Here is a 15,474-nt window from a genome sequence, read left to right as displayed (position 1 = left end):
TTATTGGCTTTATTTTGAACGGTAGCATTAGCACTTTGCAGCTCAGTATGGCTACTGTCATCAGTAGATTTAGGGTGCTTCCCTTTATCATGAAGTCTTTTAATCTTGAGAGTAATGAAAACAGACTTGTAAAACCATACCATATTACTCTGTATGCCTTCAAAAGCTACTATGAGGGCTTGTCCTCCCTGCACCCACAATGCCAGACTATTTAGTTGAGTGGAGAGGAGGCAGAAGTGAGACAGCTGGAAGTTTTTAATCCATTGATTGGAATAAGCAAGGCTATTTCTTCCTCTTTTAAATTCCAGTGAAATATGTGTATTTGGGATATGCCCACTGACAGAAATTAGTGACGTTGCTACAGCTGTAATGGTGACTGCTGCTTTTAATCAATTTTAGGTGAGCTGAAATCCTTGGCCCCACTGGACCGAGAGAAAATCCCTGTGTACAACTTGATTGCTCGAGCTACAGATGGTGGTGGCAGGTTTTGCCAGTCAGAAATCCACCTTATTTTAGAAGATGTTAATGATAATCCACCAGTGTTTTCATCTGATCACTACACTGCTTGTGTCTATGAGAATACAGCCACTAAAGCTTTGCTAACAAGAGTCCAAGCTACTGATCCCGATGTTGGTAAGTGAATAAAAAGTGAAAAAGAACTAACGTTCAAGAAAACTCTAGGCTATTACAACTTCAATACTGATGGATTTTTCGATAGCTGCCTTTCTTTGTTCTTTCCTCCTTTTGTTTCTTCATCAACCCCATTTTTTTGTCTTATGTTTCTTAACTTGCAAATACTGATGGCTAAGCTTGGCGTGATAGTGTTGCAAACAGGAAAAGCAGTGCACCAGCACTCATACTACATAAGAGGTATGTAGTCTTATACTCTTCTGATCAGTGGGGATAAATTGCAGCTTTCTTTCTCCACTGGCCTCACCTCCTTTCTTGAGCTCTGGTTTTGAACCCTTATGTCTTTACTTATGCAACTACTATAGTTACATGCCATAGGGACCTATATGTGTTTAATCACAGCTTTGCTAGAGTTTTATATTGCTATAACTCCCATTTGTTCCAGCTGGTTACTTTAGTATAAAACTATTGTTGTACATTGTGAATGTACATTGTAAATGTTCTGGCTGTTGAACCATAGATTAACACTGAAATTTAGGCCCAATTATAAATATTTGAAGAGTTTATTTTGTGTAGCATGGTGGTTAAACTTCCTAAACATCATATTTTATTTTGAGCTCATTCACTTCACCTGGAATAAATAAATCCCATAGTTTATCTTTTTCTTCTTACGGTTTTGGAGGTGCTTTGTAAAAACTTCACATAAAAAACAGGCCTTGCATTGAGTGATAAAAATTTAAGTTTAAATATTGCATTTTAAGCATAGTTCATGCTGGAACTCTCTGTTACTAATGTTAGTAGTGTAAATATACAGCAATCAGTAAAGGAGCAGCAAGCATTCATTAAAGTATCTATGAAGAGCTGCATTATACGCTTGGTTGAAAAATCACAATTAAAATTTATGACACCATCCTGCAGTGAAGAGCCAATTACTGGTAGTAAACTACTGAACAGTCTGAACACCAAGTGTTGTTGTTTTCCACTGTTGTCTTAATTACCATTTTTCTCATAGGTGAGATGACTTTCAAGGAGCGGGGAGACACAGGGGATTAAAATTGAAAGTTGTCAATAGAAGTTCTTGTTAGCACCAACTTTACATAATAAGATGGTTAGCTAGGAAAAAAACAGGAGCTAATTGCTACATCTCCTTTCTGAAACAAGTTAAAGGGAGGGCTGTATGTGATAAATGAGAAGGGGGTATGGAGTTTAATGATTAGACCTGAAATCAAACAAGATCGTATGAAAGTGACCATAGTCTCTGAAATAGGACTTTATATTAATTACTGTTCTATTAGTCCATACTAAAATTTAAATCTAATACTAAAATCACTGATTTCCTGCTGCTACATAATGAATAAATTCAGGTAGTGTAATGTCCCTGACACAGAGAAAAAATTTATTATTTATATTCTTGATGAGCTATGAAATTCCTATAGAGTTTTATGCAGAGTTTTCCTGAAAATGAATGAAGCCTAGAATCATCATAGTAATCAATTTTTGGCATTAAGAACATTTGTTTTATAATAGGTCTTAAAATTTTCCCATTCTTCTGCATTGGGATTTGAAGAACTAGGTACTGTAAGGGTAGGAATATCGGCAAGGAGGCTGTTGAGATAAAACTTGAGAGAAGTCACTAAAAATAATTTAATGTAAAACTGAAAATACTGTTGTCAGACACTGCTGGATAATTAAAGCAATTTGTAGATAAAGGGTGAATAGCATTGCATCCACTGTATGCCTTTTGATGTCTCTTGGAACTCCTGAACTCATAATATTCTGGGAGTCTTCAGTACAGGAACATCCTTTATATATGTGTATATATTTGTAATTTGGTTACATGCTTAGGAACAACCTGTACCAGCTAGATGCACTGAAGGAGAGATATGATTTTTCTTCACAATACTCAGTAAAGGAAATGAGTTGAGCTATTAAGCATTTAACTCAGAGGCATAAAAGTTTGTTTCACATAACTTCTCCATGTAGCCAGGTATCTTTAATGATTGCTTGGAGGAGACAGAATATACACACATCCCTTTGCTAAAAAAAAAATGTTACAGACATTGTTATAAAGCAGTTCTTTCTTCCATCTTCATTCTGTTGGAAAATCTTACTATATCCAGGAGATAATTATTCCTACTAGCTCACCACCACAGGGTTTGCATGTGTGCAAACTAAGAAAGGAAGGACAAATGTTAATTTTACAGTTTGTCAGAAGAGTTCGCAGGGATCAGGTGGATTTTCCACCTCCCACTGTCTTCAAATCAAAGTGCCAAATTACTGAATTTTGTTCATATTAGGGCACAAAAAGAACTAAACCTGTAGCCTAGTTTGCTATCTGAGCTGCAGCTTCATAGTGATTTGCAGTCTCATGCATGTTTTATGTATACATACAGTGTTGCAGCCTGATCAAAGGTGAGGATTTCACAGAATCACAGAACATCCCATGTTGGAATGGACTCACAAGGGTCATCAAGTCCAACTTCTGGTTCCACACAGCACCACTCAACATCCAAACCCAATGTCTGAGAGCACTGTCAAATGCTCCTTGAACTCCAGCAGGTTGAGGCCGAGCACACAGCCCTGGGCAGGCTGTTCTATGCCCTGTGGTGCAGACCTTTTCCCTCACCCCCAGCTGTCCTCCCCTGTCACAGCTCCATGCCATTCCCTGTCACACAGAGCAGAGCTCAGCGCTGCCCTCCGCTCCCTGTGAGGAGCTGCAGCCACCATCAGGCCTCCCCTCAGCCTAAAGCTGTGTTGCTGAAGCTTTTCTTTCTTTTGTGTGGCCATGGATGTTTCTCCGTGGGCTGTAACTAAAGCAGATCATGGTGTTTGCAGGCAGCAAAAAGGTGGCAGTGCTTTCTGGGCAAAGTTTTATGTTTGGACGACTGAGAATTCACATCAAGGACTTGGGTACAGCAACCGTGACACTTGGGGCCATGTTGTCTGTGTGAGCAACTGAAGGCCTGCAGGATGTAGCACACATATCAAGGGACTCAGCGGGTTTAAGGAAAGGAGGAGAGGCTAAGCCAAGAGCAAAAATTACCATATCTTTTTAATAGAGTAAGGAAATGCAGTTATGTGGGGTTTTTTGGTTGTTTTTGCTTTTTTTTCACAAATGGTCAGAAACAGACAGCCTTCGAAGCTGTAGTGCTTAGGATATGAGGGAGAAAATGTGTGTTGAAATCCTAATTCAGGGAGCCAGGATAAGACTCTTGAGACTCCCATAGATAAGTTTATGCAGCCAGGTTATGCAGGTCAATTGTAGCTGAGTTTGTCTGTTTTTTTTTTTAAAGAGTTGTGTATAGTTAAAAACTATTTGAGCTGAGATTTAGGAGACAGATTCAGTGGTCCTCTGATTAGTGCCTTTAATGTAGAGAGTTTTAATCAATCAAGTCGCTAATCAGCCTGGCTCTGGAGAAACTAATTATTCATCTATTCACACAAAGACTGTGGCAGAGGGGACTTGGCCCTTCTGTGGAATCCATTTGGCCTCACGCTGTGAGACCTCTGCTTTCTAACCCTGACCTCCTCCATGAAATGCAGGGGAGCAAACTGTGGTCCATCATCTGCTCCCTGAGCTGGGGGGAATTGGGTGAGCTGGGGTAAGGAGTGTCATTTGTTTTCTCCTCATGGTGGCAAGTTTTATCTTGGATTTGAAAAAAATCCCTGATAAAACTTTTCCCAGCAGTGTTTGATTCCAGTGAGTTTTGATGTTTCAATAAAGACTAAGTTTGTCAAAAAATAAAATACAGTCCTTTACCACGTACATTCATAAGGCAGGTGGACAGGAAATAAGAAATGTCTTTTCTAGGGAAGAATGGTAATATAAACTCTCCTTTAAACTTCAGTCCAGTCTAAAGTGTATCTATTCCCAAGAGAGTGGTGAGGCAAGAATGTTTTATCTTCCATTTTTTCTTGTACACTCCTTGGGTCAACAAGAAAGCTGAAGAATCAATTAAAAGAATAAAAATGAAATACTTGTCAAAGTAATGACTAAGAGACACAGCAATCTGGGGTTTATCAAACAAAATGCTTGCCTGCAGAAAGTGGCATCAAAGTGCTGGTGAGCACAGCACAGGAAGAAATTGTTTCATTAGGTGATTCACTGATTGACTGCTTCCAGCAGCATGGGCATGTAATCAGTGAGTCAAAATTTCAGTGATACCAACTCTTGAAGGAATTAGGGGAACTAGCCTGTTGGTCCACACAGCCAGGCCTGGTGAAGACTTATTGCTACCAGGTAAGATTGCAGAGGTGCCAGAGAGGAGAACAAGGTGGCCGCAACCTGATTCATACTGAATTTTCTGTATTATGAGCAATGGCAAGTAATACTTAACACTTGAAAATGATGAAGGATACATTGATTTTGACATTTGCTGGCAAAGCCACGTACAGCAAACTTCTGCTTCATGTACGGTTTGTTTATGTTAGGCAGGTCCCTTAAAATGAGTCTAGAAATTTTTGAGGCAGTCAAGATCTGAAAAAGAAGAAAATGAGGACTGAAACATACATAAAAAGAATAACACAAAAATAGTTCTGAAGAGTTGCTAAAACCCATCTGGTAGGTAGATAGTTTCGGCAGTGAAGCCAACCTTAACTAGATGATATTTCTGGATGTTTTCTGAGTGTTTATAAAAATATGACAAGGGTGTTTCTTTTTTTTTTTTTTTTTTTTAATTTATATGAAGCTTCCTATATCTTTACTCTCATCTTTTCCTCGCTGCCTTATAAAATAGTCAGAGGTTAGTACACTAATGCAGGATATATGAGACCTGAATTATCGACTCCTCTTTCTACAGCTATTCAAAACAACATTGCAAAAGTTGGTGGTTATACAGGCTCAGCTTACAGCTGAAGCAGGGGGTACTTTCTGCCATCACTGAAGCTGTTTTGAAAAAGGATTCAGGAATCAGATAAATGTGAGTGAGCATTGCTCTGTAGCCAGACGAGTGACTGGGTTCTGGGTTCCATTCCCCAGGGCTTATTCAGGGAAAAGTAATAGCCTGTAGTAATGTACCCTACTGCTTCTCCTTCATACAAGGTATCCCAACCATTAGAATTTTCTTAGAAGAAGAATTGGAGGTCCAAACCCATGATCCCAGCTAAAGTGAAACACAACAAACACAAAGTTTTAGTTATTCTTGCATTATATAAAGCATCCAAAACTTTCAGTGTGGGCTAGCCAGTCCTGAGGATAGCTACAGGTCCAACTTTACCCAGAGAGCTGTTAAGGAGAAAACCTAGCTTTTGCTTTTTGATAAAATCAAAAACACTTTTAGAAATGTACTTTGGGCCCCTGAAAAACTGTCAAATAAAAATAATAGGTTCAGTGGAGTTAACACTTCTTTAGTGTTAGGAAGTAAACAAACAAGGTGTTTGGGGATTATGATAGAAACTTCAGTTTCTGCCTAAATAAGCCCTACTTCATATTCCATGTTTTGCTTAGGAGACCTAATCCTGTTAGCAGTCAGTCTGTATGGACCTATTGTGGAATTGCTCAAAGGGCCAGATTTTGAAAACTTCAAATAGATTGTCAGGGGAACTTCAGCACCCAACTTGCATATTGAAATTACTCAGAGCTAGTCTCTGTTCAGCAAGCAGAAGACAAAACCATTCGTATATCCTTCTGTAACGTCCTAAGAGAAAGAGACAGAAAGGAAGGAAACGTGAATAGTATAGCGTAGGCACAGTAAGGCTTTTGGCACTATTCCGCATGACATTTTTACAAGAAAACTGGGAGAAGCGTGGTCTACATGAAGTTGTTATCAGACAAGTTTGCTATATAAGAGCTCTTACACTGGAGGAATAAGTTGAGGAAGGTACTGAGCACAGTATTCTTATTTTCATTCCTGAATGAATAAGTAGGCATAAGGTTTGTTCTAGATGTCAGAAATCAGAATTGGGCTGTGAGTACACTGGACAGTGTCTAAGTCTTAGTTGGGGGATTTAACAGGTGGAAGAGTGGTATGGAAAAATACAATGCAAATCATGAGATAAATGTGAAATCCTGTGTTTAGATAAGAATAACCAAGGGTACCATTATTGCCTTGGTAATGACTGACTGGGCAGCAGACCTGCAGAGAAGCAGGTGTATTATAGCAAATCACAAGGTTAATGTATGCTTACACTGCCATTGTGGTATGAAAAGGCAAACAGTTTAATCAGCTGGGTAAACAAGAGTAATGTTGGAAAGCAAAGAAGTAATCTTTTCTGTTTAACTTGGTGGTGGAAAATCCTGATTTGAAAGGTTGTGTCTCGTTTCAGAAACACTACTTCTAGAGAGATATGGGCTACCTGGAGCTTGATCATGGGCCTTGAAAATGTGTGCTAATGAGCAGTATTAAAATAGTTGAAAGAGGGTACCATGGAAAAACAGAGTTAAGATGATAAACTGTAGTAAGCATCAGATACGAGTTAAGTAGCTCTGGTGAAAAATATCGACTTCTGTTAGCTTTACCTCATCTTTCATTATTTTTCTCAGCAGAAAGTAAGATCATAATAGTTGTAAGGAAAGTGAGACACTGTGGTGTAATATCCAACGAGGTTGTACAAGTTCCTAATGAAAGGACGGTCCTGTCTTCAGTGGTAAATCTAATGCCTTCTTTCTTTGTTCAGGGATAAATGAGATGATCTTGTAAGATTCCTGCCATCCTTATACTCTGCCATTTCATTTTTGAGATTTCCAAGAAATAATATGGAACAGAGAACTAGAAATATGTCAAATAAGGAGAATTATATATCCTGGATTATCTTGACTGGATAAAACCTGTATTTAAATGGGGTTACTGAAACATACATACACTGAAACATATATATATATGTGTGTGTGTGTGTGTGTATATATACACATTCCCTTGCAACAGATCCCTGTTGTAGCACAGCAGTGTTGCACAGATACAGTGTTAATGCAGCCAGTGAGTCTATAAAGTAATGTATACAAATGGTGTTCACACCTGTGATTCCTGCATAGCCTCCCTGCACTTCAAAAAATCATCAAGCTTATCCATGAAATAATCAAGCATTCCCAATCACTGGTGGAAGAAACTCATGCAACGCCAATACCACGGGCTATATAAATCCCAGCTAGAAAAGACAGGGAGAGCGAGCCAGCCATCCGTACCTCACCTTCCCACCAATGAAAATACTCAACCTCAGTGAGCAAGAAAATGGGCCAATGGAAGATACTATATACTGAAATCTTCTGCTTGACATTTCTGTCCAGTACTTTCCTTCAGTAAGGGGCTGGTCTCTTCGTCCGCGTCTTCTGTGGCCTTGCATCAATCCCATGGTTCTATGACTCTGTCAAAGTGTTTATGTGAGTAAAGGTGTTTTGGGGTTAAGGCTATTGTTTCTCCAGAGAGAAGGGACAACACAATGAAAGCATGCCTTGGCAGTGTTATGGATTGAACTTGGCCAGTTTTTCTGCTTAAGTTGTAAAAATCACTTGGAATATTATATTGTATATGGCTATATATTCTTCTACAGTTCAGCAAGGTAATTCTAGCAAGACCTCTCTCTTTCATCTCAACATGATGGAGTAGAAATTATAAAATCTGGTTTTGTATTTGTTTTCTGTCTTGTTTGCTGTTAATGAAGTTGTGAACTTTTAACTAGCAGTAATTGATGGTGCAGTTAACATTTGGTTAATCACCAAACGCCAAAGATGCCAGTGTTAACATTATCACACCGTGACAGAGGAAAGAGGCAGCACACTAACCGAGTATCTGAAATTGATAAGCAAAAACTATTTTACATCTCTCTTTCTGCACACTTTACCATTTTCCTTTCTGATTGATTATTTTTAATGCTTGCCTTTTTTTTTTTTTTTTTTTTCTCAAGGTTTTCAAAATAAAAATGAGCAGAAGAAAAAGTTAAGTACTGCTTTCCACAGATTGACAAGAATGAGTGGGCTAACTATACTTGGGGAAATACATTAAATAATGAGGCCAGGTGGCAGATTAAAACAAAGGGGAGAAACACACTGTGTAAGGTCTTTAATACCTGTAAATTTAAATAAATTTAAATTTGCATGTGATGCAGTCAGCAGGTAATGCTCACTGGAGAATCTCACTGTCATATGGGAATTGTATCTGTTCTATTAATGCTTGGCCCATTCTGTGTTGTACCTCCACCATTTTCAGTTGACGTATACAAGGAGAATTTTAGTATTCCTTAATTATAAAGAAAATATTTTATTTCCCTGGTGTTATTTGAAGTAGTAATGACATAGATGTCATTGTGACATTCAGTACATGCTCCTTTGTGTAGAAGAAAAAAAAATCCCTAGTGAAGGATGGCATCTGAGGTAAGAGATGGCTGTTCGTTGTACAAACGTTTCACACCAGAGATCTGGCAAAGTGCAGTCTTGTATCGTATGCTAATACAGGTCTAAATATAAAATGTGCTGGCTTATACCTTTATTTGAAAAATATACTACAATCCTCTTAGAGGAACAATAATTCCTGCAAAGCTTTTCATGTTCATGTAGCTTATGGTTGTGATTGGCACCTTAGAAATCTGAGAAGTATAAGTAAATAAGTGAATAGACAAAACACAATTTGCAAACATTAATCCCCCAACAGCTGTGGGCAGTCCGTCTCAGAGGATTGCTTTCCTTACCAATCCAGGAACCACGGTGCTGGAGCAGTTGTTTCCTTTCCACAGAAAATGTGCTGTGTATCTGCAGCCTACCATCATCTCCATGGCAGGGCTGCCACTTTCACATACTGGTGGACACTTCCTTCTTTGCGGATGGCAGCCCTAAGCACTCCAGTATTTTGGATTTGAGTAGAAATAGCTCCCAGCTTCATCTTTTCATCTCCTGCTTGTTCTCTTTCTTGCCATGTACCGAGAAGGTGAAGGGAGAACACTATTGATGTAACACAGCACTTCCTTCAGAGTGCTGTTTCTGCTGCAGCATTTTGTTGAATTATTTGTCCTTCCAAAAAAACAAATGTTAAACTGATTTCCCCATAAAGCACTATAGAAGAGTAGCAAGAAGCTGAGATCTTTATTTCTCCATGTGTTCTGCTTCTGTGTTCAGGCTGGAAACTGTAAGGGAATCGAATATGTGAGTGTCCCAGCATGTATTACCTGGTGTAGGGAACCTGCTTTGGCAGGGGGGTTGGACTCGATGATCTCTGGAGGTCCCTTCCAACCCCTGCAATTCTGTGATTCTGTGATATCTTCTGCCCTGATCTTCTGTCTCTCTGTGCTTAAAATGGCAGTTTCACTGTAAGAGACTATATTCCTGGTCCTGTGGGCAAAATAAGACAGTTTTGATCATCAGCCTGTTAATGTGAATAGATTGGTATGCAATAACCTACACTCCTGGAACTTCTGTATTCCTCTCTTATTTTGCAAGAAAAGAACACCTTCAAGAAGTAACTTTTTCCATTTCTGCCTAAAAATTCCTTCTTTAAGAGATAGCAATCGCAACACCGTAATGTGGGATCTTTTGTGGGATCAAAATCAATCTCTTATCAACAAACACTATTCATATTGTATTATTTAACTGTCATTACCTTGAGGCAATACAGGAGTGTGGTCTAATTGTATGTCAATCAGATTGCCATCAGTAGAGTTACCAGCTATATGTGAAGTCACCCCATGTGGTGTCTTATGTACCAAATGCTTAACCCATGCAAGATCTGGCTGCAGTTTTGAGGTGTTTAAGACACAAGTCATGGGTAGGCCATCTTTTTTCTACTAAGTAGCATGTTTCCTGATTCTGTTATGCTCACATATGCTGTGGTGAGTTTCAAGCAAGGTCTTTGTGTCAGAGCAAGCCTAGACCAAGCTACATCTCTCATGCAGTCACAGGCACATAGGCATGGAACATGTGAGTTAAGGTCCCAGCTTCAGGGATGTATGCAATTCTATACAGAGACTGGCAGATATCAGGAGATCCCAGTACAGAACACTAAGTAGCTTTACTGTTGAAATTTCTGTGTAGGTTCAGTGTTCCTCTGGGTTTTCAACATACGCAGATATCTACTCTAATTAATAGCTCATTAACTGTTCTGGTGTTGTGGAGCTTAAGGGAGGATTTCAGCCAGGAGATCTTACCAGAAATGTAGACATATCTCCAGCCATTCAGACCCTTTAAATTCCAGAGGGCTTTATTCCTTCGGTCTGGTCCCCTTAGTTGACCATCAGGTAACAGAGCCTTTGAATACATTTAAGAGGCTAAGTGAAAAGCAGAGCATGGTTTCCAGCAGGCTGTAAGGTGTTCAGAGTCTAGGTGCTTCAACACACAGTAGAGTCTCTGACTAACTCCTGGGCTGCACTCTGTTGCTTGTGTGTAAGACAGGAACAACCTCCTTGTTTGCATTGCATGTTCTGCTGAAGAAGAGCTTTTCTGTGCTTTTTACTTTCATTATGCAGTGTTAAATGCAGAGGTTGTTCTGTGATTAATACAAACAAACAATTGGTTCATTACAATATCGGCATTTAAACTTTTCTTTATGTTAAAGACATTTGAAATAGACGTGGTGTCTCAAGCACTGCATAAAAACTTTATTCCCTGATGAGGTTAAATGGTAACTCATAGTGCTATCCCATTAGGGTCTGGAACTTTATAGTTGCTCTACCTTTTATGTGAGCATGGCTGAAGAAAAGCTCCCCCCAGCTTCCCCTCGTGTGGATGCTCTACTCCTGCTACGTCAAGCAGAAAACAAATGTGATTTGTGCTGCTTTTGATCAGTCATTTCTGCAATGCTTTGCTGCTGGAAAGCAGAATAATACTGTCACAAATTTTAAATTAACAAAATATGCCTAGGAGGGATTGGTAGCTCTTGTTCATCTGATTAATGTCAGGCTTGTAAAGTCTGTTCTCCAGCAAAAAGGACAGCAAATGCTCATCTGAGAGATGTTAAAAACATAGAAACTCCAATTTAGTGGATCTTTGTGTTAAAATATCTTAGCACAGCACCCAGGACCAAAGCACAAAGTCAAGGAGCATCAAGGGAACTTGAGTGAGTTTTCAACTGTATTCACATTTAATTAGATTTGAAATGACTGTCCCTCTGTAGTGCAGCAAACAACCAAGTTAATAACTTCCTCTCAGCCCTCATTATTAACAGCTTTAGCATAGATCTGCTTAGTCAGCAGCTAGGTGGATAGGTGATATGTATTGGGAAATACAAGCAGGATTTGAAAACATGAGAGAGTTTTGTACGGTTCAATTTTTGCTCTCACAGTGAAGGAGGCTACTTCCCTTTGTAAGATGTCCACGTTCTTGCAGGAGTTGTTTGATGAAGCTTTTGTCTACGTCATTGTATTATGATTTTATTTTGCTTCTCAACGGAAGAAACAAGGCGCACTGGGAGCAAGTACAATCTGTGCCACCTGATGTATTTTTATGGATTTATTTTCCCTTAAGTACATTTCTGTTCCTTCGAGATGTGCACTGAGAGTTTTCCATTCAATTACAAGCTTTTCTGGGCGGGATCTATACATGGATTCTGCTTTCAAGTTCCATTCCACAGCAATTCTGCAAAGGAATCTTTTTAAATATTATGATGAGAGAGGGAACTCAATTATCCATGGGGATCTGACATGTGTCCTGGTCTCCCAGACCTTCAGAAGTTCTGTTCTTTTCAGTGCTCTCATGTCTGTGTGCTCCCATCAGTCAGAAATGATGAGTGCAGTTGCAGATTTTGCTTAAAGTTTCTATTAGGTGAAAAGAGTGGAGTTGGTTTGCGTCTCTTTTTTTAAATACACTTTATCATTTTCACATCTGCTTCTCTTTCAGGTGTGAACAGAAAAGTGACCTATTCCCTTGCAGACTCTGCAGATGGTTACTTCTCAGTTGACCGGTCATCAGGAATCATTATTTTGGAGCATCCACTTGATAGAGAGCTTCAGTCTTCCTACAACATCAGTGTAAAGGCCTCAGATCAGAGTATTGTGCTGACCTTGTCCTCATTTGCTACTGTTACCATTACAGTGCTAGATATTAATGACAATCCCCCTGTGTTTGAAAGGAGAGATTATCTTGTTACAGTACCTGAAGACACTTCACCTGGCACTGAAGTCCTCTCTGTTTTTGCTACAAGCCAGGACATTGGCACTAATGCTGAGATTACCTATCTCATCAGATCTGGGAACGAGAAGGGAAAGTTCAACATTAACTCAAAAACAGGTTTGTAAATTAGTTCTTACTTGTAATACTAAATGAAAGTTTCAGAAAAAATGTGGATGCTTTGGGGAAAACATTTGGACCACATAAGTTCCAAGAAGAGAGACTCAGAGCTTGTCAGTCTTGTTGCACAGAGTAAAACAAATGTTATATTGAAGTTTGGTCTAAACTATGGCACCATTCAGCTGCCTTGACTTGAGTGGATTCTCCATTGGTATGTGCACTGAAGTCACTGTAGATGTATGGGCACATCCACTGCTGCACCGTGGGCTTCTCTATGGCTGCACGTCGAGAGCTGCTCCACATAGTGCCCATGGGCTGCAGTGGGACAGCCTGCTCCATTGTGGGCCTCTGCTGGGCTGCAGGGAACTTCTGCTTTGCTTGGCTTTAATCTACAAAGATAGTAAGCTATGAATCTTCTGTGATTCCTGCAGTGGATTCCCTTATTCTTCTAGCATTCAGGATGATGGTACAAATCTGCCACCAGAGCTTCAGAGCAGAACAGTCTTGGTTTTGAAAGCTGAAGTTAACACTTGTTTGAGTGCAGCTGTAATAACCAGTAACCCAGACGATGTGCTATGCGTGATATGGTTTAGTGCTTGTGGTGGCAATGGTGATGAGGAGACAGTTGGACTAGATGGTCTTGTAGGTCGTTTCCAACCTTGTGATTCTATGATTCTATGATTCTAACCTGGAAAATCTCAGAATTATGCATTGTGTCATTTATACTACTGTGTGCAAAAATCTTTCTCCACTCCTTGTGAAGACCACTGCCTCACATGTAAAGGACCTAAAATAACATAATTGTATGTTGTCTTCAATCTTCATAATGTTGATTAGTGCTAACAAAATTTAAACATAAATATGTCTAGACAGCAATACTTAACTTTGCATTTGACAGTGAAGCCAGGGAGATAAATCAATAAAAACCCATAATGAAGCTTAATCACACAGGGAAGAAAAAAAAAACCAAAAACTATTTATTATTCATTAATGTGTGACAGCTCCATTATTATCGGTTTAGAGGCAGGAGCTGAGATCCAGACAGCCGGGTGCTGATGTAGCATGCCTGATCAGGGCTTGAGAAATAATGCTCATCACAGCATTTATCAGTGGGGACTCCCTGCTAGCCACTTGGAAGCTTCTCTTCAGGGCTCCTGCTTTCAGCAAGTCATGCTGAAAGGTAGGATTCATTTGGAGAGAGCCCAGACAAGATTAAGAAGAATGATCTGAGGTCTACAAAATGAGGCTTAGGAGGAAAGACTGAAGGAATTGAGGCTATTTAAACTAGAAAAAAGAAGACATGCTGATAATATTCAAGCTTGTAAAGTACCTGTGAAGAGGGGGGAATAAACTTTTCTTTGTGTCTACTCATGAGAGAAGTTTTGAAATAGCTTAAATTGCATTTGGATTATTTCAGTTAAATGACAGGAAGAAATTCCTTGCTGTAGGAATTATTGAGTACATAAATACATTTCCTAAAGACAGGAAAGTAATGTGTCTAGAGGTTTTTTAAGGACGTTAGAAGTGAGTAGCTTCAAGAAAGATCGTGTTTAAGTGACCTGTGCTGGGCAACAGTTGGACTGTATGACCTCTAAGCCCCAGTCATTCCTGCTCTTGATGAGTTCATACTAAAGAGGATTTGCCTTGCCAAGGTTAGGGATTTGCTTTTAAGCCTTTCCTGCCATGTCCAGCATCACCTCCTTCAAGACATCACTGGTAATCTGTGTGCAACGCACTCACCCCTCCTTGATAAGGTTATAGGTACATGTGAGACAAGTAGAGAATGTGCATAAAAACTATTTCTGTCCTAGAAGAGATCTGAGAGAGGGTGATTCAAGTTACAAATAATCTTAATTTTTATTATGTGATGCGAGAACTGAGAACTTTTATACCTAGTTTACTCTGGAACTCCCTGCTTAGTCACACAGATGGTAGAAAACTAATTTCTCAAAGGTATTCATACCCCATTTGTTAGTATTTAATTCATGAGAAGTTAATTACGTAGGACTGAATTTCTGTTGATTTGTCAGTGTCGATTTCCAGAGTTGGCATCTGGTTCTCCCACAGGCTCTGTGCATGAGCCCAGGCACATGAACGGATGTGGCCTTCGCTTCTCTGTCTGTAGTACTGGTATTTCCACAGTTATTTCTGTCAGAAACCATTAATAGCTTTGTGTCTTTCTGTAGAGGCAATCCAAGTGCAATTGTCGTCTCTCTTTAATTAAATGACAGTAGTAGAAAACTGACCAAATATTTTTATTGGACTAAGCAGTGTTAAGTTTAGAACAACATATTTTGTGCTCAGGTGATAAATAGCATGTTGTACTATTTTCTGCAGTGAAATCCCTTAATCTGCAGCAGCATTTCCTTTTCACTCAGTGCTGACATTACTTCCCTTCCTTCAAAGGAGCCATTTCCATTTCTGAATCTTTGGATTATGAATCGTGTAAGGATTTCTACTTAGTCGTGGAAGCAAAAGATGGAGGTACTCCAGCCCTGAGCGCTGTTACGACTGTGAACGTCAACGTGACGGATGTCAATGACAACGCACCAAAATTCAGCCAGGTGGTCTACAGTGCAGTCATCAGTGAAGATGCTGCAATTGGTGATTCCGTTATAATGGTGAGTGAGGCCATGTGCCGTGATTAGGCAGGGTGAGGACCTCTGTTGCATTTAATAAGATACTGCTGCACTTATTAA

General features: G+C 39.5%; 1 protein-coding gene across 11 annotated transcripts in view; it reads left to right on the top strand.

Moving 5' to 3' along the window:
• FAT3 (FAT atypical cadherin 3) overlaps nucleotides 1–15,474 on the top strand; it is a 479,929-nt gene that overhangs the window by 411,473 nt on the left and 52,982 nt on the right. For all 11 annotated transcript variants that reach the window (XR_007377791.1, XM_048949082.1, XM_048949052.1 and 8 more), the window contains 3 exons: nucleotides 400–633; nucleotides 12,386–12,775; nucleotides 15,182–15,396. Coding sequence is in view for 10 of the 11 variants with exons in the window: in XM_048949082.1 (XP_048805039.1) it covers nucleotides 400–633; nucleotides 12,386–12,775; nucleotides 15,182–15,396 (839 nt within the window). In the remaining variant the exon portion in view is untranslated. The remainder of the gene's footprint in view (nucleotides 1–399; nucleotides 634–12,385; nucleotides 12,776–15,181; nucleotides 15,397–15,474) is intronic.

This window comes from Lagopus muta, chromosome 1 (genome assembly GCF_023343835.1).
Source record: "Lagopus muta isolate bLagMut1 chromosome 1, bLagMut1 primary, whole genome shotgun sequence".
NCBI lineage: Eukaryota > Metazoa > Chordata > Aves > Galliformes > Phasianidae > Lagopus > Lagopus muta.
Note: the sequence above shows the minus strand (reverse complement) of the source record. Positions and strands in the feature narration are given on the sequence as shown.